Raw genomic sequence first — 22,246 nt, forward strand, 5'->3', positions numbered from 1 at the left:
CTCAACCTGATAGGTTGTTATGTGTATAGTGGGAGTGGCTATGTTAGCCGGGAATGTTTAAATACCGGGCAGTTTCAATGGGCAAACTGTTCGGGCTATCAGATGTTGTACCGTGTCGAAGAAGTGAACGAAGAGCTGAATAAACTTGAGTCTTTGCTGAAATCACTCTCCGACTCATTGTTAATTGGTTTAATTTATTTGTTTTATTTTATTATTATAACTATTCTTGTCATTATGGAGGTGTTATTTTTATTAAGAAATCTGATGGGGAAGAAATATTTTAAAAGGGGTAGGATAACTTGGGAATTTAATGAATGAATTGATAAACTAAGGGGGAAATTGGAAAACAAATGTGAGAAGTTTGAATTAAGGAATAGTATTTATTTAGCTGTGTAATAATTTATTTGTGTGTACTGGTCTTAGAAAGGCTTGCATTAAGAATAAGAAATCATAATTAACCTTGATAATACAGTATATGATGAGGTAGTTTCATTGGGGGTAAAAGATAACCAGTTGCAAACTTGTAAGATTAGAGTATAATGTTATTGGTGTAGATCTATAGGAAATGTATGGCCATAATTTATTTAATAGGATGCAATGAAAAAATAAAAAAATAAGTTAAAAGAAAATGAATTTTAAAATACATAAATAATTTAAAAAGGGGTGAAAGGGGAAAAATATAATAATAAATTAAAATAAAATAATTCAGCATTAAAACCTATGTTCATAATGGAAATAAGAGTTATCAGACTACTAAGGATGGAAAAGAGTTAATATTGTATAAGGTGAAGATAAATTGTTATATATGGTTTTTATTGCTAGTTAGAGCTTGCAATTTAGTTAAGATAGTATATCTGTCCTAAAGACAACGTAAATTGGTTTATTGTACTCAACATAAATTGATTAGTAAGGTTGAGAATAAGAACTGGATATTTGTTGAGATACTTTGTTGGATTGATGTGATGTTCTGTGTTGTTGAGAGACAAAGTGTTCTTATAGGATGTGTAAGTAGTCTTGTTGATCTGATGTATATGTATGATATAGGCTTATATGATAAACTCAAATAAATTAATTAAAAAAAAGAAGAGATAAGCCAGTTCACTGCAAAGAGGAATTCTGTAGGCAAGAGCATTGCTCGTCAGATGTGTGCTTTAGGGGTCAGCCGCTCACTGGCTAGGATCCACTTGTAACCTTGCTCGCCTCTGTGCTTCTCAGCAAACCATCCGCGATCTGTTTGACATGCCACTGGATGACCCAGGCAAGAAAGAAGGCGAGGCCCCCCTTCCAGCCCAGGAGGAGGAAGAGGACCCCATGGCCACCAAGCAGGCTCAGATTCTGGAGCAGGTAAGCGCAACACACACACACACCCCAGACACAATGTTGATGTGAAGATTGCTGCTTCCCTGGGTCAGGAGCCTTGATTACTCAACCCGCCCTGGATATATCTCTGGCTCACAGGCTCTGTGCAGAGCAGAAGACCCTGAGGACATCCGAGCAGCCACCCAAGCCAAGGCAGAGCAAGTGGCTGAGCTGGCAGAGTTCAACGAGAACATCCCTTTGGATGCAGAAGACAGACCTAGCAGGGAAGAGGAAGAGGAGATGTCGAAGGCAGAGCAGGAAATTGCTTCGCTAGTAGAACAGGTACACAAACCTGTTTGCCCCTTTGCAGAATGATAGTCCTGTTCTATCTTATGCCTAAATGAAGTGTGCTGTTGCTCCGTCGTGCAAGTTCACATTAGGTCATGAAGCCTGTTTATACTACATTGCATCAGTTAGATCAGTACTGTTGGCATGATTAGCAGTTGTTCTCCAAGGTCCCCAATTGTGAAGAATGGATTGAGGTCTCAGGGTCTTTCCCAACTTACTCCTTGAGATTCTGTTATCTAGAGATCATGTCCATTGAACATTTTGATTTGTTTATAGTAAAACCCAGTTCTGGCTAGATCACTAAAGTCCTGGCTCTTAGCTGAGCTGCCCCTCCCTTTCCTTCAAAACCCCCACCTGAACTTTACTTTCTCCCTGCAGCTCACTCCCATTGAGCGCTATGCCATGAACTTCCTGGAGGCATCTCTGGAGGACATCAGTCGAGAGGAACTGAAGCAGGCAGAGGTAAATGACTGTCTCGTTGGGCAAGTGCAGCTGCAGGGGGGACTCTGTGACTTGTGCCTGGCTGTGTCCTCTTTCGGTTCAAAGTTGATCAGCTTCTCAGTCTGATGCAACTTTTTGGACAGCCAAATAGCAACCATCTTTCAGGCTGTTGTGAGTCCCATTTCTCTGGACTCACAACCTTTCAAGGAGATGACACCCAGGGTTGAAAACTGTATTCTAAGATTGTAGACCTGGAGCTCTGGTTGGTTGGAAGGGAAGGAGCAGTGGGGTTCAGTGCTTGAGCAGCATAGACCTCAGAACCCTGCTCTTTGAAGTGCCCCAGAACAGACTAAACCAAATCCTCTACCTTAACTGGCATTGTTTGACACAACAGCTGTGAGCTCTTTTCTGGCTGCCCCCCACTTAACCAGTCCCTTTCTCCATTGTCCTTAGGAACAGGTGGAAGCTGCCCGCAAAGACATTGACCAGGCTAAAGATGAAGTGGTCTTCAAGCTGCCAGAAGATGAAGACGAGAGCTTGCTTACTGAGGAAGTCTCCAGTAAGAAGAGCAAGAAGGGCAAGGTTTCCAGCCGCACAGCCTCAGAAAGGACGGGCACCCGCGTGAGCGAAAGGCTGCGTAGCACACGCCAAATGCTGCGAGATGGGGACGGCGGAGATGCAGAGTCTCCCCAAGGGAGGTTGTCCAGCCTCCGACATTCCCGGGTGGCGGCTGAAGAGGAGGAGGAGGGCCTGCCTCAAGTGGCCCAGCACACACGAGGTGCTGTCGTACGAAGGGAGCTGGTACGGGACGAAATGCCAGTGCATCCTGTCCCACACGCTCGGAGGACTGTGCTTCGCCGAGAGGAGCTGTGGACGAAGGCCCCAACCACGGGAGAGAGGCTGCAGAGAACAGCCCCGTACAGGACTGAGGCATTCACTTCCAGAGATAGGGCTTTGAGAACTAATCCACACAGGACAGACACCCCACCTGCTGGGGAGAAGTTACTACGAGTTACTCCCCCAAAGCCCGATCTAGGTGCTGCTGGTGATAGGATGCAAAGAGGAACTCAGCCTACTGGTGACCGGTTGCCCCGAGGTGCCCCACAAAGAACAGATACCAGTGTGGAGAAAGTTCTGAGGTTGGGCCAGCAGAAACCTGTTGGGCTGGACAGACTCCAAAGCAGCCCCCCTAGGCCTGAGACCCCAACCTCTGAGGCACAGATCCCCCAGCTCCATCCACAAGGACTTGACAGAGAGGCGGTCAGAGTAAAAGTGGATTTAAGAGAGCAGAAAAAAGGAGAAGTGTCCCCTTTCTGTCTCTCGTCCTCTGAATCGCAAGCCTCCAAGGATGCCCCAAGTGTTGAGCTAGCAGCATGTCTGGCACAAGGTGGTCCAGTGGCCGTTGAGAAGCCATTGAATATACAGACACCAGCTGACAGAGAGAAGGCCATTTTGGAGAAGGCACCAGGCTTGGTCAGTCCAGTTGCCAGTATGAAACTGCCACTTGAGAGCAAACTAGAGGATTCACATAAAGTAGGTCTTGCTGTGGGGGTGCAGGAGGAGTACCTGTCCAGGCCAGAAGAAGAAACTGATAAGGGCAGCACTGTGGAACAACAAGATTCACTGAACTCTGTGGATGATGTACCCGCACAAGAAGCTCAAGAGAGAACTCCTTTGGACAGTGTTGATAGGACAGTGTCTCAGAGGGCCACCTCTCAGAGCTCAGAGGACACCCCTGTGGAAAACACAGGCAGAGCAACCCCTGAGTCCACTAGTGAAGCCACCGAGGCTGAAGTGCCTGTGCCGACTTCCCCAGACCACTCTGTGGCAGCTGCTGGTGGTCTCCCTCAACTGGAAATTCTGCCTTGTGTTAAAGAACAAAATGGTTTGGAGCAGCCTCCCAGAACTGGCAGCTCGCCTTGTCCTGTTCCAAAGTCCCCGAACGAGCCCAAGCCTAAAATGTCGCCTCCAGAGACTGCACTGCCACCACCAGAGCCAGCGAGGCGTGAAACCAACAGCCTGAAGGAATCACCCAAGCAGGGGGAAGGGGTGGCAGGGAAGCTGCTGCTTGGGGATGAGCTGCAAAGCAAAGAAACTGAGGTCCCCCCTAGCTGCGCAGAGGATGGCTCTGTACGAGAGAGTCCATTAGCTACTGCTGTAATCTCCCCAGGAGCTCTGTTTTCAGATGAGAATCCTTCACCAGCCAGAGTGCCCCGCCGTCGAACCAGTGCAGATATCCTGATTCTGAAGAGCGGGCAGGGCAAAGATGGCCCTGCTGCCAAAGTCTTGCGCAAGTTGCCAGGACGCTTGGTCACTGTGGTGGAGGAGAAAGAGCTGATTCGGCGGCGGCGTAACCGTATGCGCAGACTTGATGCTGCCAGCAGCGCCATGTTGAGTCCCAGCAACAGCTCAGCCCAGAGTGTGTCAGAACCAGAGACTTCTTCCTCTTCTGGCAAGGAGTTGCCATTGCTCCGTGACTTACCTGCCCGTCGGAGGATTGAACTGGAGAGCCGGGCAGCAGCCAAGGAGAAAGATGGTGGTTTGAGAGAAGAGCTGCTCGTTAATGCTTCCACTGAGCCTGTCAAACGCAAACGAGGACGTCCCCCCAAGAACAAGTGCCCTGAGCTCCAGAGTTCACGGTTGCCACAGCCCTGCCTTGAGCCAGCCCTGGAAACCAACCCCCAAAGCAAGGCAGTGGAGCCCAAGGTGCCAGAGGTCCCACCCCCAAATAAGGCATTGGAGAAAAAGACGCCCAAGACAATCTCTGCCAAGAGACAGTCTCCCAAGAATAAGATTCAGAGTAGCAAGAATGACTCTCCTGTAGAAAAGCGCAGGCGTGGCCGGCCCCCCAAGGTACGGGAACCCCCCGTCATACCACCCAAGCCGCCTGCTTCCGATATGCTACCAGCCACACTTACAAAACCTCTGGTCCCAGAGCTATCTTCTAAGGTGTCAGAGCAGCCGAACACACCCATTGGGCCTGCCCCAGTGACAGAGGCAACATCTAGGGTTAACGAATCAGTAGACACTCACCCCAAATCACCTTCCATCTCAAAAACCTCCCCTAAGGGACGAAACCGCATGACCACACATCCCAAACCCACATCAAAATCTGTTCCCAAGGCAAAAGAGTTAATGGCCAGGCCTGCAAAACCTCTTTCCAAGTCATCTACAGAAGCACGTGAACCACTTGCTAGTCCACCTACTACACAGCCTTCCTCAGAGGTGCAGGGGCTGCCTTCTCCACCATGCCCACCACCCCAGACGGCCCTTACTCCTCCATCAGCAGAAACGCCTCCCAAACGGAAGAGGGGTCGGCCCCCGAAGAACTCAACCCCTCCCTGTGTGGAGGTGGCACGACCTCCACCTTCAACCTCTGACCAAGAGACCTCCCTAGAGAACCAGGCCCCAGCTCCCCCAGTTCGCAAGCGGCGGAGGCGCAGGAGAAAGGACGGACTGGGCCCAGCGTTGCCTAGTGTCAGCCAGAGCTCATCGGAGGGTGAGGATGCCCGGCCACTGACCAGACTGGCTCTGCTGAAGCGTGAGGAAAAGCCAGAGTCGGGCAGTGAGGGTTTAGCGCAGCCTTCCCCAAAGCATGGGGTCACTGAGGGTCCGTCGTCAGCAGAGAGCAGTACTGGGGAGCAGCCTTCGAGCGACACCCCCTCCCGTTCCACACGTCTCCGGCCCGGCCATCTTGTTCCACCACTGGAACGGGAGACCCAGCGACGGAAGCGGCGCTGCTCCTTGGGAGGCAGCCGGGTGAGCAACAGCAGCAAGTCCCCTGTTCCCCAAGTGGCCTCAGAGCAGGAAGGTGGGGAGTCGGAGTCCTCCCTGCGGTCGTCTTCTGAGTCAAGCGGTAACAAAAGCGTCCAGCAGCCCAAGCGCCGGTGCTGTGGATCTGGAGGGGGCCGCGGCAGAGGGAGGGGCCAGCGGCACCGTGGGGGTTTGGCCAGCCGTATTCTTCGCAGCACAGCTAAGCCCTCCGAGAGCACCCGCTCAACCTCCTCCCCCATCCCCACACGAAAAGCAGGCCCGGCTTCCACGTCCACCTCGGCAGGGGCACCCGCTGGAGCGCCCTCCGCTGCCACCTCCCCAGCCGCTCCACTGACCTCTTCACTAAGTAACAGAGGCCGCAAGCCCAAGACGTGACCACAACGCAAGAAGTTACGACGTAACTTCTCTGCGGGGGTGGCTCAGTGGCCGTTCCCTCCCCTGCGCATCTCTGAAGCGGATCTAGCCTCCGCCCTCCCCTCGCTCTTACTCCTCCTCCCCTTCACACTGGGGCAGCAGATGGGGCTCAAGACTACCCACACAGCTCCCTGCATTCCAGACTTGACTGTTAGTGTACTACTTGAACGGAGGACGGTGAGCACACTTCATTCCCAGTTGCTTCCTGAGTGGGGCAAGGGACACTCCTGCTGACGGTATCTCGCTACCTGGGTATGTCACTCAGCTGTTCTGTCACTACGGGAGGTGGCATGGCCAGCACTTTCTCCATGAATTCTGCTACTTTCCTGATTGGGGAGGGGGAAACAGCTCCTAGAGTTACACTACAGGGGCCCACACCGTCCGTGAATGCCCCAGCAGCTCAGTACCATGGTGGGCTTTCTAGGCGCTCGCATCCCATATGTCACCTTTGGGGGTTACGTGTCAGCCCCCTCCTTTTCCCACCTCCTCCCCCATTTCCCTCCCCACCCCAAAAGTAACACAGGGGATGCCTCCTGATTTATAACATGGCTAGCTCTTACGTTTTTTAAATAGCTTTAGGTTGGTTTTTAAATGACAGTGACCAAATGCTGGCTCTCTCTCTCTCCCCCTCTGGATTGTCCCCCCACACACACACACGCACGCACACACACAGCTTATTCCGTTCTCAGCTCGGAGCCCTCTTGAGGCACAGCAGTGGGCGAGTGGAGTCCTCAAAATGAGGTGCGAGGCTCCCCCACAGGGAAGGTGGTGCCTCCACTGCTTGCGCCCACCACACCCACACACTCTCAAACACAGGCATTCACAGGCACCAGGAGAAGAAGAAAACTCATTTTTAATGATGTAAATTGCAGTCTCACTGCTCCAAGAACTCTGTGGGTATCTCAGTTTGCTTGGATCCCTCTCCCTTTCCTCTTCCCCCCCCCCCCCACACTCTGTGTACAGCTCTCATTGTAAAATAGGTTCTTTTGAACATAATCTATGCAAAGGTTATTTTGTATAGGGGAGCACAACGTTCCCTCCCCTCCCCCACCGCAGTGGGATGAAGGGGTGGCAGTGGTTCTCTGGTTTTGGGGAGGGGGTGCCGTTGGGGTGGAGGGGGAGGTGTTCCCATGGAGCTGTCTTTCCTACTGAAGCATGTTCAGAACTTGTACAGAAGACCGATGTAATCTTTCTTCAGAATAATGCTATGAATAAAGTGTTAAAAAAAAAAAGAAAAACCAACAGCACACCAAACAGGCCTGTGGTGTCTTTTTTTGCACGTTCCCTCACTTCAGTCTTCTTTGAACATAGACCTCTGTCGCAGCTGGCCTGCAGAACAAGGGAGTCTTCTTCCTTGCGGGCCTGCGAGCTGTATTGGTTTCCTCTCCTTTGCCTGCCAGGGGGCATATAAATGGATCTGGGTGCTGGGAGTTGAGGGGGGTCATTCCTAATTCACTTGAGGCTTTTACCATTTAGCCCCTGAAGGTTGTTGCATCAGTAAGCGCGCAAGCCTGCTACCCCTTGCTCTCTCTCTCTAGTTGGATGAGATGCCTCCTCTCTAATGAGCAGGGCTGAGTTCTTTGCTGGCTTAATGCTCAGAGGAGAGGAAGGCTCTCCAGTCCCCTCTGCCTTTCCGAACAGTCTGCTAAGGTAGAAAAAATTCAGGCTGCCATGCTGGGTTCCTTTGGTGCCCTTGAAAGGCTGCAGAACTTGTGATGAGGGATGGCCTGACCTTTGGGTGACAAGCCAGTCGTGCTTCTTCGTCCTTTGCCACGGAAAGGACAGGAGTGAGATCCTGTCTGCTCTTACTAACAGAAGCCCAGCCTCAGCTCCCTGAAAAGACGGGGAACAAAATACCGAGGAGCACAGGAATTCAGGGAGGATTTGTTGGGCTTTACAGCTGCTTAAAACACTGAGAAAGGGATATGAGAAATGGTCTCTACCTGTGTAGTGGTGGTGGAAAGTTTGCCAGTCAGAGAAGCCTTTCGTGTAGTGGAGCCAAAATTACTTTGGAAGGCTCACTGAAAGGGCTGTCAAGTGTTAATAGATGGAGCAATCTCCTTGGTTTTACAGGTTGGGTACAAGAATGTGGGCAAACCAGTTCCCCCACCACCCTTGACATTGCCTGCCAGTGGGAGTCCTGTGAAAAATTCACCGGTGTTAATGTTGAGGTGTGTCCTTGTTTGGTTTGGGCTGGAACTATTTAAGATAAAGGTGGCTTTTTATTTCTTTTTGATAATCTGCATTGTGTCCGCCTGCCCTAAAACGCTGTTGGGGGTGGAGTGGAATTGAAATGTTCACAGCACTACCTTTTGTTAACCAAAAAGGAGACCTGAGTGAAGGCCTGGAGCTTTCTTGGGAATCAGGAACCAGCCACCGTATTCTATGAACAGGAGCGCAAACCCCCAGCCTTTATCTGGATGGCCCAGATGAGCCCAGTGAAGCTAAGTGGAGTCAGCCCTGGTTAGTACTTGGATGGGAGACCACCGAGGAACTCCAGGGTCGTCATGACACAGAGCCAGGCGAACCACCTCTCTTCAGTCCATCTCTTGCCTTGAAAATCCTATGAGGTCACTCACCATAAATCAGCTGCAACATGACAACCCCACCCCACTTTTAGCTCATTGTCTTCTGTGCGCTGTGTACATTTTAGTTTATAAGAAAGGAGCAGCTGGACAGTGGGAACAAGACTGCAGTTCGGTGCTGGGGGAGGAGACGTACAATCAGGCTGGTTTGCCCTAGTTAAACAGTTGCTTAATTGCAAAGTCGTGAGGATTATTACTCCAGTCTGAAACTACTACTTTTTTTTTGCAGTGGGGAATGGGGCAGAATGCCTAGCCCATAGAGAGTAAGCATTTCCTCTGGTATGTCCCAGAATGCTAGAAGGTCCTTCCCTTGCTGGGGTGGAGTGGAGACGACTGTAGTGGATACCATCCAGGGGATTAAAATAAATTATATGCAGGTATCGGAAAAGTGGCCGGGGATGTTGCAACAGCTTATAATGCACAGCATAGTTAAACTTCTGTTCTCCGTCCACCGAGGAAAGTGTTTTGAAGGTGTCCTGTTTGCTTCAGCAGGTAGGGCTGGTGGTTGAAATGGGGTTGCTCCATAGCCCCCGCTGTGGGAAGAGGCCTCTCCCAACTGTTGATCAAAATCTTGGCACTGCTTTTCTGCCTACGTTCGTTTCAGCAGATTCCTCACTGCCTTTGGGGCCCCAGGTCCTTAATTTCTAACCTACCTAAGGTTGGAAAGGAGCGCTGTGTAATAACCAAGCACCTAATTGATACAGGACCTCAACCTTTGTGGTGTTTTGCCTGGGATTCCAAGCAGGCTTGCTTAGAAGTGGGGCTTCAGTTCCTGAATCCCTTAGTGGAACGTGAAGAGTAAGTGGGGCTTCAGTTCCTGAATCCCTTACTGGAATGTGAAGAGTCCAGGTAAGAATGAGATGTGCAAAGAGCTGCTCTTGGTACTGCAGGTGGCCCCGCTGTGTGCCTTTCAGGAATAAGAGTTTACAACTCAGTGGCCGTGCCTTTCAAGACCTCTTGAATGGCTGGCCCACTTGTATGAGAGCACAGGTGGCTGTAGGCATCATTAGACCCCCTTGGGGCTTCAAGTATGGATGTATGGGATAGGGAAATACAACTGCTCCGTATGGATGTATGGGATAGGGAAATACAATTGCTATCCTGAGCATGTTTCCCCTTTTATGGAGGAACACAGCATCAGTTATATTCCATTAAAACCCAAAGTCTAAAGGTAGGGCAAAAAGACCTGGAGGTCTGACCCTTGCTCCCTTCTATCTAGACCCCCTGGACACTGCTATTTCCCAGAGCTGGAAAGGAGAGAAAAAAATCATCCAGGGGCCCTGCTTTGTATAATGCTTTTAACCAGGAAAGCCCCATTGCTTTCAGCGATTGAAGAAGAAAGTCCCCAAGTTGTAACCTTTCAGCTTTCCTGCTCTTTTGGATGTCCCTCTTCTTAAAACTCCTTGCTCTGTAATACAGAAGGACTAGAACGTAGGCAGAGCGAAAGAGTGATCTAACACTGACTCCCAGGAGCAACCCACATTCCTGATTTGGTTCCAGGTGGTGACCTCATCCACCGAGAGTCTGGGACCCAGCCCAAAACAAGCACTAGGAATCCGGCAGGTATGTGAGCATTCAACAGCCGGAGAGGTGAGTGAGAAGACCAAACGGAGAGCCTTCCTGAGGAACAGTGGGGAGGTCACCTGCTCGCAGTTTGGGGCTCTTTTCCCAGATTCCTTTTTAATTTTTCAATCCAAAAGAGGAGCTGGATTTTGAAGTCCCTAGAGTTGGGAAGATCTAACCAGGCATCCAGAAGACCTTAAAACTCACGAAGATGACCTAATTACCATCGTACCATTTGTATCATGCTTCTAATTTTGCAAATGGCTCTACAGATGTTGATCACAACAGTCTGGTGAAGTATGGCACTGGCATGTTCACATTACAAGCAGGAAGTGGGCGTGGAGAAAGTGACTGCCGGATTTGAATCCAGGACACCCACATTGAAGACTTGATTGATTTTCGCAGCCTTCGGGTGCTGAATTCAGAATCATCACTGTGGACTCAGATGCCCACTCCACATTAAAGGCAGAGAAACAAAGGCATCCTTTAAAAAAAAACAACAACAACACCCCACTCTCCAGCGACCTCAGTTCTGTGTCCCAGGGACGATGGCCGAAGAGATGGAGCTCGGCAATGGGACCCTTCCTCAAGAAGGAGGTGAGACCACTGTGATGATCAATGTGGGGTCTGCAGAGACACGCAACGCTGACAAGTCCTTTATTTTGCGCACGCACAAACTACGCAACCTGGCTATAGCTAGCATCATCTGCGGCTGTTCCTGCCTTGGAGTCCTAGCCCTGATCTACGCGGTCAAGGTGAGCTATGGATGCGTGTGTGATAACTTTATTCCTGCTCCCAATGAAAAGGGTAACTCAGAGCAGCCTTTGGGCCAGAAGAGGTTCTGGGCACTTGTCTTTATAAGAATTTATTTGCCAATGCACTTGGGCACAGGAGGGAGAGCGTGTCATCCCACAGAGATGGTGGAGAGAGCTTGTACCTTAGTAACGGAGACCATGCCCTTCAGGGAAAGTCCCAGGTTCACATCCTGGTGTCTCCAGCTAACAGGATCTCAGGGCAGGTAGGCCATGTTGAGAAAGATCCCCCTTTATATGCAGGACAGGGATGCTGTCCAATCAAAATAGTTCCCGCCTACCAGAAAAACCCTGATAACCATTTTTGTGTTCACTGTTTCCACTTTGGTCCGTCATTGCTGTTTTCTGATTCCATATAACCAAACGTTCTGGTTGCCTGAGGTATTTGGGGCGGCACTCTGTCAGGCTAAACAAGCAGAAAAAATGTTTTGCTTCAGTTTGTTGTGAGAAGGCAGATGTTGCGGGGGGGGGCACAGAAACTCCTACATACACTGTCGGTCAGGATGGGGGGGCAAACATTAAGCCCAGATGACCCCCCCACCTGCAAAAGAAACTTATTTCCCATTGAAATGAGCAGAAAGTATGATCAGTTTGGGTTTCATAAGATATTTAGCTTTATTCTAATTTTAAAAATCTGATCAAAAAAAGAAGAAAAAAGATATTTCTTTGTGCTAAGACCCTAGAGATCTGCTAGCCGCCAGAGAAGACTGTGCTGAGCTGAATGGATCCCTGGCCGGATTCTCTATGGCAGCTTCAGAATGGTTAGAATCTAGGTCTACCGTCCCCAAATTGAAACCAGGCAAATGTTTTTAGCACTGCCCTTCCCACCAGGAGGATGGGTGTGTCTTCCACGGACATTCCATGCATACCCAGGTGTGTTGTGAGCACCTTCCGTTGGGCGGAAGAGAAAGAGAAGAGGCTTGAGGGCACTTTGTTGCAGTTAATGGCCCCCTGAGTGGATCTCATCATTCAAGACCAGGCTGTGCCCAAGGGAAGAAAACTCTGGCCATGACAAGCTAGGATTTCCATAGGTCTGAGCGGAATAGAATGGAAATTCGTTTTGCCAGTTCATGTATTTCAGACCGGTGGGGACAAGCAACCTGTGATGGGCCATCTCTGGCAATGAGAAGTTGCTATGTCTCTGCCACCCCACCCCACAATTACTGCCGTATACAAGAGTTAAAACACTGGTATGGGAGCAGCACCCACAGAACTGCTGAGGCCATAGCTACCTGTCACTGCAAATACTCTGGAACACCACTGTTCTGAAATAAGGGACACCCATTAAGTGCCATGTGGCAGTGAGGTTTCAGAGCAACTGCTGCTGAGTCCTTTAAGGAAGCTCTGGGTGAAACCTGAACACTTACCAGGGCCCCAGAGTGAGAAGAGCTACCGCAGAAAAGATTCTCTGGAAGAAGCGTGGTCAACCACTACCAGTTGTTTTTCAAGGTGGTGTTCTAAGCCACATCCACAGAGGTCATGTGAACATTACGTGCACTCTAGGACACGGCCTAGAATCCTCTGCACGATGCAGAGATGCTATGGCAGATACAAATGCAGAAAGTATTCCTTGAAAACAGAAAGCTTTACAAACCATGGCATTGTTTTTGTGGCCGCAAATGGAACCAGTGAAGAACAAGTCAAAGCCACACCAGCAGTAGCAGCAGAAAAGAAAAATCAAGGTGCTGAAAAAAAGGTTTTATTGTTATTCTTACTTTGAACTGGGATCACCTTGATTTTTCTAAAAGAAAAATCAAGGTGTTGAAAAAAACGTTTTATTGTTCTTGCTTTGAACTGGGATCACCTTGATTTTTATTTTATTGTTATTCTTACTTTGAACTGGGATCACCTTGATTTTTCTTTTCTGCTGCAAATGGAACCACCCACTTGGAATCAGCTGCCCTCCATCACAGGAGGATGTTATGCTTGGACCAGCCTACTAACACTTCGTGACTGGCTGGTTTATGATTGGTCCCTTCCCTGTGACAGCCATTTCGTGGTGCTGTCCACTCGCTCAGCCTTGACCTGGATGGACCAGGCTAGGTGACCTCATCAGATCTCGGAAGCTGAACGGAGTCAGCCCTGGTTAGTACTTGGATGGGAAGACCACCAAGGAAGTCCAAGGTCATTACACAGAGGCAGGCCATGGCAGACCACCTCTGGACGTCTCTTGCCTTGAAGCCCCTGTGGAGTTGCCATAGGCTGGTTGTGATTTGACGGCACTATCCACCACTGGCTCCACACGTTTTTTGGGACCCCTGGTCTGAACCTTGACAACATTTTGCTGAATAGAACTAATGAACAGAAATCTCATCTAGCCCTTTGGACACAATGCCTCTCTGACCTGAGATGAGTGTTGATCGTTCATAAACAGATTAACCCAGATGGCATTTAGGATTTACTAAAATGAGGATTTTCCTTGCCCTACCAGCTTCTTAATACACTTTCCCCCCTACTTACTTTCAGAGTTCCTACATAATGTTTCCAATCAAGTCACACAGAAACCTGCTAGCAGACCTTTTTTTTAATCCGTGGAAGACTGATAAATGGCAATACTTCCTCAGATCTCTTGACCCTGAGCCTCACGTCACACAGCAGCACAGTAAGGTGTGTACAAAACACACCAACAGTGCAGTCCTAAGCAGAGTTATGCCCTAGCAATCCCATTGACTGGATTTAGAACAGCGTAACTCTGCTTAAGGTTGTCCTAAGTCGGAAGCAACGTGACAACACTGAACACACAATTCCCCTGTAAGGGAATTTACGTGACAACACTGAACACACAATTCCCCTTAAGACTGCCCTGTAAGGGAAGTAAAAGATGTTGTCAATTAACACCAAGCACCATGGCAGGTTACTGGATATAAGAAAAGTTCGGCCAACAGGAGCCAACTTTGAATACAACGGTCATTCTTTGAAATGAGTGACAACAGGCGACTTTACTCAGTGATGGGATTTTTCTAACCAACCTCTCTGTTCCCTCTCCTGCAGTCTAGGGAGAAACAAAAAATGAATTCCCATGACTCAGCAGCCTACTGGTATCGGAAGTCCCGGTGTATGTCTTGGCTAAGTATTGGTGTCTGGGTCTCTCTCCTCCTCCTGGTACCCCTCTTAACCATCCTCGTTTCCTACATCTTCTCTCAAGCCGAATGATGCTCTTCATGAATGCATGCCAGAATTGTGTCTTCTGCAAGGCTTTCCCAGCTGGACTCATTCTAAATTGGCATCGAGCAACTTGTTGCTTGCCCACTAGCAAGGTGACCTGCTGTGTGCCCTCTGGCCTGGAGGAGATCAGAGAAGTGAGAGTGTGGAAACGGAGCTCCTTACATCACCTTTCTGGGCTGCACTAGAATTAGGGCCTGGATTGAGCCTCAATCCCTGACAGAAAGACTCTCTCGTTTATGGTTGAGGAGGGCGGGACTGTTGACAAAGAACTGGAGTCCCGGTTTACAGAAGACTGGGCACGTAAATAGTGCTAGACAGAATGTTACAAATCTTGTTTGGTTTCTGCAAGAGGACTTGGCATACTTCAGTTATGCCCGTGGCGCAGATGCCCAGTACATCTTGATTTAGACTTCTCTGGTGCCCCTATGTGACCAGAGTAGCCAAGTTCGAGAGACTGAAGCCGCATCATTCACTGCTGTGCAATTTTCCTTTAATCCAAAGTTGCGTTCTTGCTGCTGCCGTGTTGGTGTGTCCTCTGAGCACTTGTTCCATGAGCCCCTTTTGACCACATGCACAGAGCGCTCAACCTGTATCTTGGAGACCTTACTTCGGATCCCGGGTTGGCTATAGCCTCCTTCCTTAGTCACACTTTGAGTCTCGGTTCTTCACTTATAAAAATAAGAGACTGCAAGCGTAAGGACTCTTTCCTGGGAGAGAGCCTGATTGAATAACATGGAACTGCTTTGGAATGCTCCCATCAAGGCTGAAGGGAGAGTGCATGAAATAAAGGTTGTAAAACCACTTTAAGCACACAGTAGAAAGAAGATAACCAGTAGCACTTTGTAGAGACCATTCTTCTTGGCTGCTCTTAATGTTCCTTGAAAGGAACTGTAATGATTTCATTTTTTTTTGGTGTGTGTGTTTCTTTAAATGTTTAGTTTGACTGCAGTACTGTAAGAAGAGTGATAGAGGGAGACAAGTGTGATGTGATTGGCTGATGATTGAGTGTGGGAGGAGGAGTGTCTATGAGAGGATTCTGAGTGAAGTTTGAAGAGAGCATAGTCTGTGTGACTATGGAAGATTTTGAGTCTATTCTGTGTGAATAAGACAAAGAGTTCAGCCTGTGTGGCTATACATATGAGAGAGAGAGAGATTAGACTAAGTGTCTACACCTGTCAGAGTGGAGTTCTGGGAGTTTGAGAGACCGTTTGTGACACCAAGCTTTGCCAGTTATATTTACAAGTTCCTTTCATCAGCAATAGTTCAAAATAACCAGAAACCTATTTTGTTCTTTATTAAATAAATAATTTTTTGTTTAAACTTATCCCAGAAATCAGAATAGTCCTTCCTCAGGGCCACATAGTCCTCTGAAGTGCCCAGACCCTAGGTCATTCTACCAAAAGAGAGAGATTTGGAATTTTTAATTCCTGGTGGCAGCAGAAATCTACCAAGTTTAGGTACATGGAGGGTGGTTTAAAGGTAAAACCGTCTCCCCAATAAGCAAGGACATCACATGGACTTATCTCACATAGTCTGATTGGGTCCTCTGGCTAGGTCTGCCAACCTCCAGGTGGGTGTAGAAACAACAGAGAGATCACAGGAACGATGCAAACCATAACAAAAACCGTGATGTTATATTATGCAAATATATTTAGACTACTATTCTGTAGTGAATTGTATTTCTTCCATCACATTATAAAAATATACGCATAGCCACAACGGGAATTGCATATAATACCATTTCACACAACAGCTTTTCTAAGTGTACTGCGGAAATACCATTAGTTTACACCGTCAACAATTCTTATCTATTAATTAACACACAACCTTCTTCCCACTTCAATAAAACAAATTCTTTCAGTGCTCATGAAGGAATACGATTCACTACAGAATAGTAGTCTAAATATATTTTCATAATTGTTTTCATTAACCTCCAGGTGGGGGCTGGAGATCTTCTGGAATTGCAGCTGATCTCCGGACACCAGTTCCCCTGGAGCAAAGGGCTGCTTTACAGGGTGGGCTCTGCGGCATCCCGTCCCTGCTGAGTTCCCTCCCCCAAGCCCTGCTCTCCCCAGGCTCCACCCCCAACTCCCCAGGAATTTCCCAGCCCAGAGCTGGCAACCCTTATGCAGTTCCGCAGGGCCTGCAAGACGGAGCTCTTTTGCCAGGCCTTTGAGTAGGAGCCGCCGCCCCATTATACCACCACAGTCAAGGTATTTTAAAGGATGCATCGACGAGGCCTGAGGAAGAACCGGGAAACTGTAGAAGATCTGATGCCGTCGTCATTGGACATGTACACCAGGGGAGTACCATCTGGAACTGGACTTACCATCTTGGATTTAGGACATTAGTAATAGATTGAGTACTGTGGTTTTAATGTTGGATGTTTTATTATGTTTTTACATGTTTTTATATATGGCATGGCTAATGGCTTGCCCTTGTTAGCCGCCCTGAGCCCACTGGGGAGGGCGGGATATCAATATGAAAAATAAATAAATAACCCCTAGCTCCTCTCCGTGGTGACGGTTGTCTAAATGCAGGGTCATGTGACATCTCATTGATTATATACATAAGAGGAACCTAGAGAGTTCTTGCTTTTGCAGCCCAGACAAATAAGAGGAAACGAAGAAGAAAGCCTGGAAAGGGATTCAACTCTTGAGTGATCCACTCCGAAGGGGAAATGACCTCCTTGCCGGAGACGGCAGGGACGGTGGTCGACTGCTCGCTTCGGACCCAAGCAGCTCATTCGCGGTGTGGCTGCCCCATGTCGTTATCTCAGTGCACCCAAACGTGATATTAATGATTCCGTTACACATTTCCCAAATTAAATACATTATGGGCACCCGACTAACTTGGTTTGAGGCGCCGGTGCAGAATAGGCTGCTGCAAAATAAGTGAACGCAAGTTTATGCTTTGAGCTGACAAGACGTCACCCCTCCCTGTGTAACGTGAGCAGCCGTGGGGTGTCAATTGCTGCAGAGCTGGATCGTTAGCGGGTTCGGATCTCCATTCCAACAAGTCAAAAAGAGGGGGAGAACACCCTCCAAAACTGGGTTTGCATTCTTTTTCTGGCAGCAAGCTGAGAGCCAGCTGAACGGGAGGATCGGCCAGCTGAGGCCTACCTTAACTCCTTAAAGCAGTTACTTTTGACGGAGATGTGTACTTACAGTGTTCCTTCTAAGCTGAGTTAGTGTGAGTTAGCTCACTGTTTTTTAGCCTCTGGCTCACAGATTTTTGTTTCAGCTCAGGAAGGGCTCCAGAGCAAACTAATTTATGCAGTAGCCAAATCGCTCCCTCTCAACTTTAATGCCAGTAGCTCACAAAGTAGAGGTTTGGCTCACAAGACTCCACGGCTTAGAGGGAGCATTGCTTACAAATACTGGGAGCTTGCAGAAATGGAGGGAATTTAGGACTTCACATAGCCCCTTCTCCCTGCTTGCAATGGCTTCTGACATCCTGCAGAAATCGTTTGCATTTTACACATTGTATACTGCTTACTTTGGTCTGAGGAGAAGAGCCCAGACTCAGGATTTCTCCCTCAGGCCCTTAAAAAAGTGACAGGCAGCAAAATGGGAATCCAACCAAACATTCAAGGTGTTGGCAGATAGCCCTCAGGGAGACAGAGCTCACTGAATGGATGCCTAAGATTTGTGTATTGTGTGCATACATATTTTATGTCACCGTGGCTGGGGAGCATTTGAAGATAATGTTGTGTACTGGGGGGGGGGGGGGGGCACGGTACGATAGTTAAAGGTTGAGTCTGAGCCACTGGCAGAGAATCCTGACAAGAGATTTGGGAGGGGAGATCTCCATGTTTCTCCCTCCTGCAGTTCCACACAACAATGTAAGAATTCATAATGAAAATCAGTATCTCTTATTCTCAGCATGGCCACGTCTGTGGATACTTAAATCCAGAGACTGAAGCCATGAAGAGACGGCACAAGCCAGGTTCGTAGAAAAATCCAGCCCTGATTTCTGTTAGTAAAGAGGGGGAGGTGGCAGGACCCTAAGTTTCCAGGCCTGTTTTGTCCTTTGAGGGAGGACTCGCCAACCACCCGGCGACTTTGCCTCCACATGACTTACACTGCTCACCAAGGCCCAGACGCTTGATTCTATTCAACAGCAGCCACCTCACAAAAACCAGGGTGGTGTAGCGGTTAGGGTTTAAGACTAGGAGCTGGAAGATACAGGTTTGAATCTCCACTCTGCCATGGAAGCTTGCTGGGTGACCTTGGGCCTTACCCACCTTGCAGAGTTGCTGTGAGGAGAAAGATGTGAGCTGCTTTTGGGGCCCCACTGCAGAGAAAGGCTGGGAATAAAGGAAGTAAAGAAGATATTGGATTTATACCCCACCCTTCACTCCCCAAAGGCGTCTCAGAGCGGCTTACAATCTCCTTTCCTTTCCCCTCCTCACAAGCAGTGTTCCCACTAAGCGGAGTTAGTGTGAGCTAGCGCACAGTTTTTTAGCCTCCGGTTCACACATTCTTGTCTTAGCTCAGGAAGGAGGGCTCCAGAGCAAACTAATTTATGCAGTAGCCAAATCGCTCACTCACAACTTTAATGCCAGTAGCTCACAAAAGTAGACTTTTTGCTCACAAGACTCCACGGCTTGGAGGGAGCATTGCCTGTGAGGTAGCTGGGGCTGAGGGAGGTCTTTTGAGCAGCTCTGAGAGAACTTGTGACTGACCCAAGGTCATATCAGGAGCTGCATGTGGAAGAGTGGGGAATCAAACCTGGTTCTACCAGCTTAGAGTCCACGCTCCTAACCACTATACCAAACTGGCTCTCAGGAAGAAAAAAACATTAATATAGCTGAAGATTGGGGGGGGGGGTTTCTGTTAAACAGTTTGCTGCTGGGCAGGAAAGAGAGAAAGCAGCAGGGAATGTGAGGCTACGGAAGGGATTACAGGGGTAAGTGCATTCCCCACCGTGCAGCTGGAGCCACACAGAATTGTCCTAAGAAGAGGCTGCGGAAAGGGGGAACTGAAGATGGGAGAAGGCAAAGGTACAGTTGCCAGGTAAGGTAAAGGTTTCCCTTACACAAAAGCTAGTGGGATCTGACTGTAGGGGGTGGTGCTCATCTCTAAGCTGAAGAGCCAGCGCTGTCCGAAGACTTCTCCGTGGTCATGTGGCCGGCATGACTAAACGCCGAGGTGCATGGAATGCTGTTTACCTTTCAACTGAACGGGTACCTTGCAGTTTCTTGCTTTCAAAATGCTAGGTTGGCAGGAGCTGGGGCCAGACAGGAGCTCACCCCCATCACATGGCACTCGGGTCTCTAACTGCAGAACTACAGAACTTCCGTCTTAACCACATGGTTGCCAGGTTTTGTTGTTCAGTCGCACAGAGTCCGACTCTTCGCGACCCCATGGACCAGATCCCGCCAAGTTGGCTCAATTTCATGTCCGTTGCCTCGATGACACTGTCTAACCATCTCATCCTTTGCCGTCCCCGTCTTCTTTGACCTTCAATCTTTCCCAGCATCAGGGTCTTCTAGATTGGGAAATAGCTGGAGATTTGAAGAGGTGGAGCCTGCGGAGGGTGGGGCTTGAGGAGGGGAGGGACTTCAGCGGGGTGTAATGCCACAGAGTCCACCTTCTGAAGCAGCCCTTTTCTCCAGGTGAAGTGATCTCTGTCTTCTGCAGATCAGTTGTAATATCGGGAGATCGCCAGTCATAGGGTTGCCAGGTCCAGTTTGGGAAATGCCAGGGGATTTGGGGGGTGGAGCCTGAGGAAGGTAGGGTTTGGGAAGCGGAGGGACTTCTGTGGCCATTTTCTCCAGGTGAACTGATCTCTGTTGCCTGGAGATCAGTTGTAATCCATGCTCCCTCTAAGCTGTGGAGTCCTGTGAGCAAAAATTCTACTTTGTGAGCTACTGGCATTCAAGTTGTGAGCGAGCGGTTTGGCTGCTGCACAAATTAGTGTGCTCGGGAGCCCTCCTTCCTGAGCTGAGACAAAAATGTGTGAGCCGGAGGCTACAAAACGGTGAGCTAGCTCACACTAACTCAGCTTAGAGGGAACACTGGTTGTAATAGCAGGAGATCTCCAGCCAGCATCTGGAGGTTGGCAACTCTATCCCGTCACCACCTGGAGGCTGGCAACCCTAGATAATGGTAGGTTCGGCGGGTGGGTGGGAAGGCCAGGAGGAAGCAGGAAAATGGGGGAAGCTACAGGGGCTGCCACCCACGGAGGAGGCAGGCAGGGGAAAGTGTTGGGGGGTCCTTCCATCTGCCCCCGTTCTGACGCCTGTCCCCCTCATTGCCCAGTGGATGTCGTCCGATTTAATACTGGCCGGGGAGGGGGGTTGAAACCCTGAGACCAGAATGGGAGCCAGGTCACCTTGGATCACCTGCCTTGAGGCCTTTGGAGGCGGAGCCCCGTGGGGTCATGTGACCAGGAAGCGGCAGAAGGCGGACACAACTGTGACCTCACTCTAACCTTTCCTTTCGCCGATGGCGAAACCCCGAATAACCCTTCTCTTCAACATCCGCCCCTTCCCTCTTCTGATTGGTGGCGGCCTTGTCTGGACTCCGGATCTCGAGCACCGGCTCCTCAAATCCAACAGCCCATTGAGTGACTTTTCTATCAATCATAAACACTCGAGGTTTTCCTATTGGTTCTTCCGTTTCCCGCCTCCCGCTCTCCTCCCTTGCAGCGGTCGCTTCCTCCTTTCATCGCCTCTCATTTCTCCGCCTCAGTTTTGATTCGCTCCTACCGCCAAACATCCCGCCCTGTTCCCCGCCTCCTCCTCGGCTCTCTTTTCATAGGACGCTGCTTCCGCCAGTCTCAGCTCCCCCCACCCCCGTTTTTCTTTGACCGATTGGCCTTTGGGCCCGTCATTCACCGCTGCGTTCGGAACGGCGCGGACCAATCGGAGCGGGGAAAGGCGGAGCTTGGGAGTCGCCGGTTGCCGCGGGGTCATTCACTCGGTCCCGGCCAAGGCGCCGCCTGGTGAGGATCTCGGGGAGGCAATGCGCACGTGTCTCTTGGGGTGGGGGTAGGAAGGGGTCGGGGCAGGGGACAGAGCTTCAGGCTGGGTTTCCGCCCAGGAACCTATTGCTAGTTCTAGGCCACGGCCCTGCGGTCGAAGCAGATAGCAACTCTGAGCATGAGCAGAGTGCCCGCCCCTAGACATTAAGCAGCCATGGGCTAGCCCCTAGGCTTTGGGAAGAGAAGATTTCCCCCGCTCAGGAAATTTGTCTTTCATGGATCCTTGCCTCGGCCCCTGCATGTTTTATAATGTTGTTGACAATTATTATTCACTATTTATAAGCTACTTTCCCCAAGTATTCAAAGAGCGTCACTTAACTGTCCTGTACAGCTTAACTACGCTGCTGGGTAAGATCTCTGGCTCTTATCCTGAAATGCCAGGTTTGGTCTACAGTCAGATCAAATTAAGACCACCATCATATTAAAACCAGGGTGGGGGGCAAAGGAACGGCACCTACTGAAAACAGAAGCCCCGTGTTTACAGGAAGTGGCGCTCGCTTAAGGAGGCAGGAAGGCGATCTTTCCTGTTTGGAAGGGGCTTGCAGTGACAGCAGGGGGCCAGCAGGAGAAGCTTTGCTGCGCTGTCAGGTGTCCCGGGGAGGGGGGAAGAGCAGCCTCCTGCCTTCCTCTTGCTATCAACCCCTCTGGCCTGCTTGCCTTCTAGAACCACTGTCAGATAACAGCTGGGTCAATGGATAATGGGTCAGCCTCCTTTAAAAAATTTTTTTACAGGTCCTGATTTTATTTATTTATTACTTATCAGTGGGGACCCAAGGCAGCTTGCGTGTCCCTTCCTTCCTTCCTTCCTTCCTTCCTTCCTTCCTTCCTTCCTTCCTTCCTTCCTTCCTTCCTTCC

General features: G+C 49.5%; 3 protein-coding genes across 3 annotated transcripts in view; all 3 read left to right on the forward strand.

The window, feature by feature from the left end:
• Window positions 1-7,530, forward strand: part of SRCAP (Snf2-related CREBBP activator protein) — a 38,364-nt gene extending 30,834 nt beyond the window's left edge. The window contains exons 31-34 of the mRNA XM_015412142.1: window positions 1,216-1,344; window positions 1,459-1,641; window positions 2,026-2,109; window positions 2,542-7,530. Of these exons, the coding sequence (XP_015267628.1) occupies window positions 1,216-1,344; window positions 1,459-1,641; window positions 2,026-2,109; window positions 2,542-6,237 (4,092 nt within the window). The 3' untranslated portion in view covers window positions 6,238-7,530. The remainder of the gene's footprint in view (window positions 1-1,215; window positions 1,345-1,458; window positions 1,642-2,025; window positions 2,110-2,541) is intronic.
• A 2,996-nt stretch (window positions 7,531-10,526) lies between these two features.
• On the forward strand, window positions 10,527-15,334 carry TMEM265 (transmembrane protein 265). Its single transcript, XM_015412148.1, has 2 exons — window positions 10,527-11,179; window positions 14,228-15,334. Exons 1-2 carry the CDS (start codon window positions 10,973-10,975, stop codon window positions 14,387-14,389), a joined length of 369 nt encoding a protein of 122 aa, XP_015267634.1. The 5' UTR covers window positions 10,527-10,972; the 3' UTR covers window positions 14,390-15,334.
• A 5,958-nt stretch (window positions 15,335-21,292) lies between these two features.
• The window catches only part of PHKG2 (phosphorylase kinase, gamma 2 (testis)), a 9,133-nt gene continuing 8,179 nt past the window's right edge, over window positions 21,293-22,246 (forward strand). The window contains exon 1 of the mRNA XM_015412145.1: window positions 21,293-21,352. The gene's annotated coding sequence lies outside the window, so the exon portion shown is untranslated. The remainder of the gene's footprint in view (window positions 21,353-22,246) is intronic.

Source organism: Gekko japonicus, unplaced genomic scaffold, assembly GCF_001447785.1.
Source record: "Gekko japonicus isolate JY-2015 unplaced genomic scaffold, Gekko_japonicus_V1.1 scaffold2144, whole genome shotgun sequence".
Taxonomy (NCBI): domain Eukaryota; kingdom Metazoa; phylum Chordata; class Lepidosauria; order Squamata; family Gekkonidae; genus Gekko; species Gekko japonicus.

Bases quoted from the DNA above. Each gene is read 5' to 3' on its own strand.
- TMEM265 (XM_015412148.1), top strand. From the start codon at position 10,973: ATGGCCGAAGAGATGGAGCTCGGCAATGGGACCCTTCCTCAAGAAGGA. The intron at 11,180-14,227 runs GTGAGCTATGGA...CCTCTCCTGCAG, and splicing joins CCCTGATCTACGCGGTCAAG to TCTAGGGAGAAACAAAAAAT.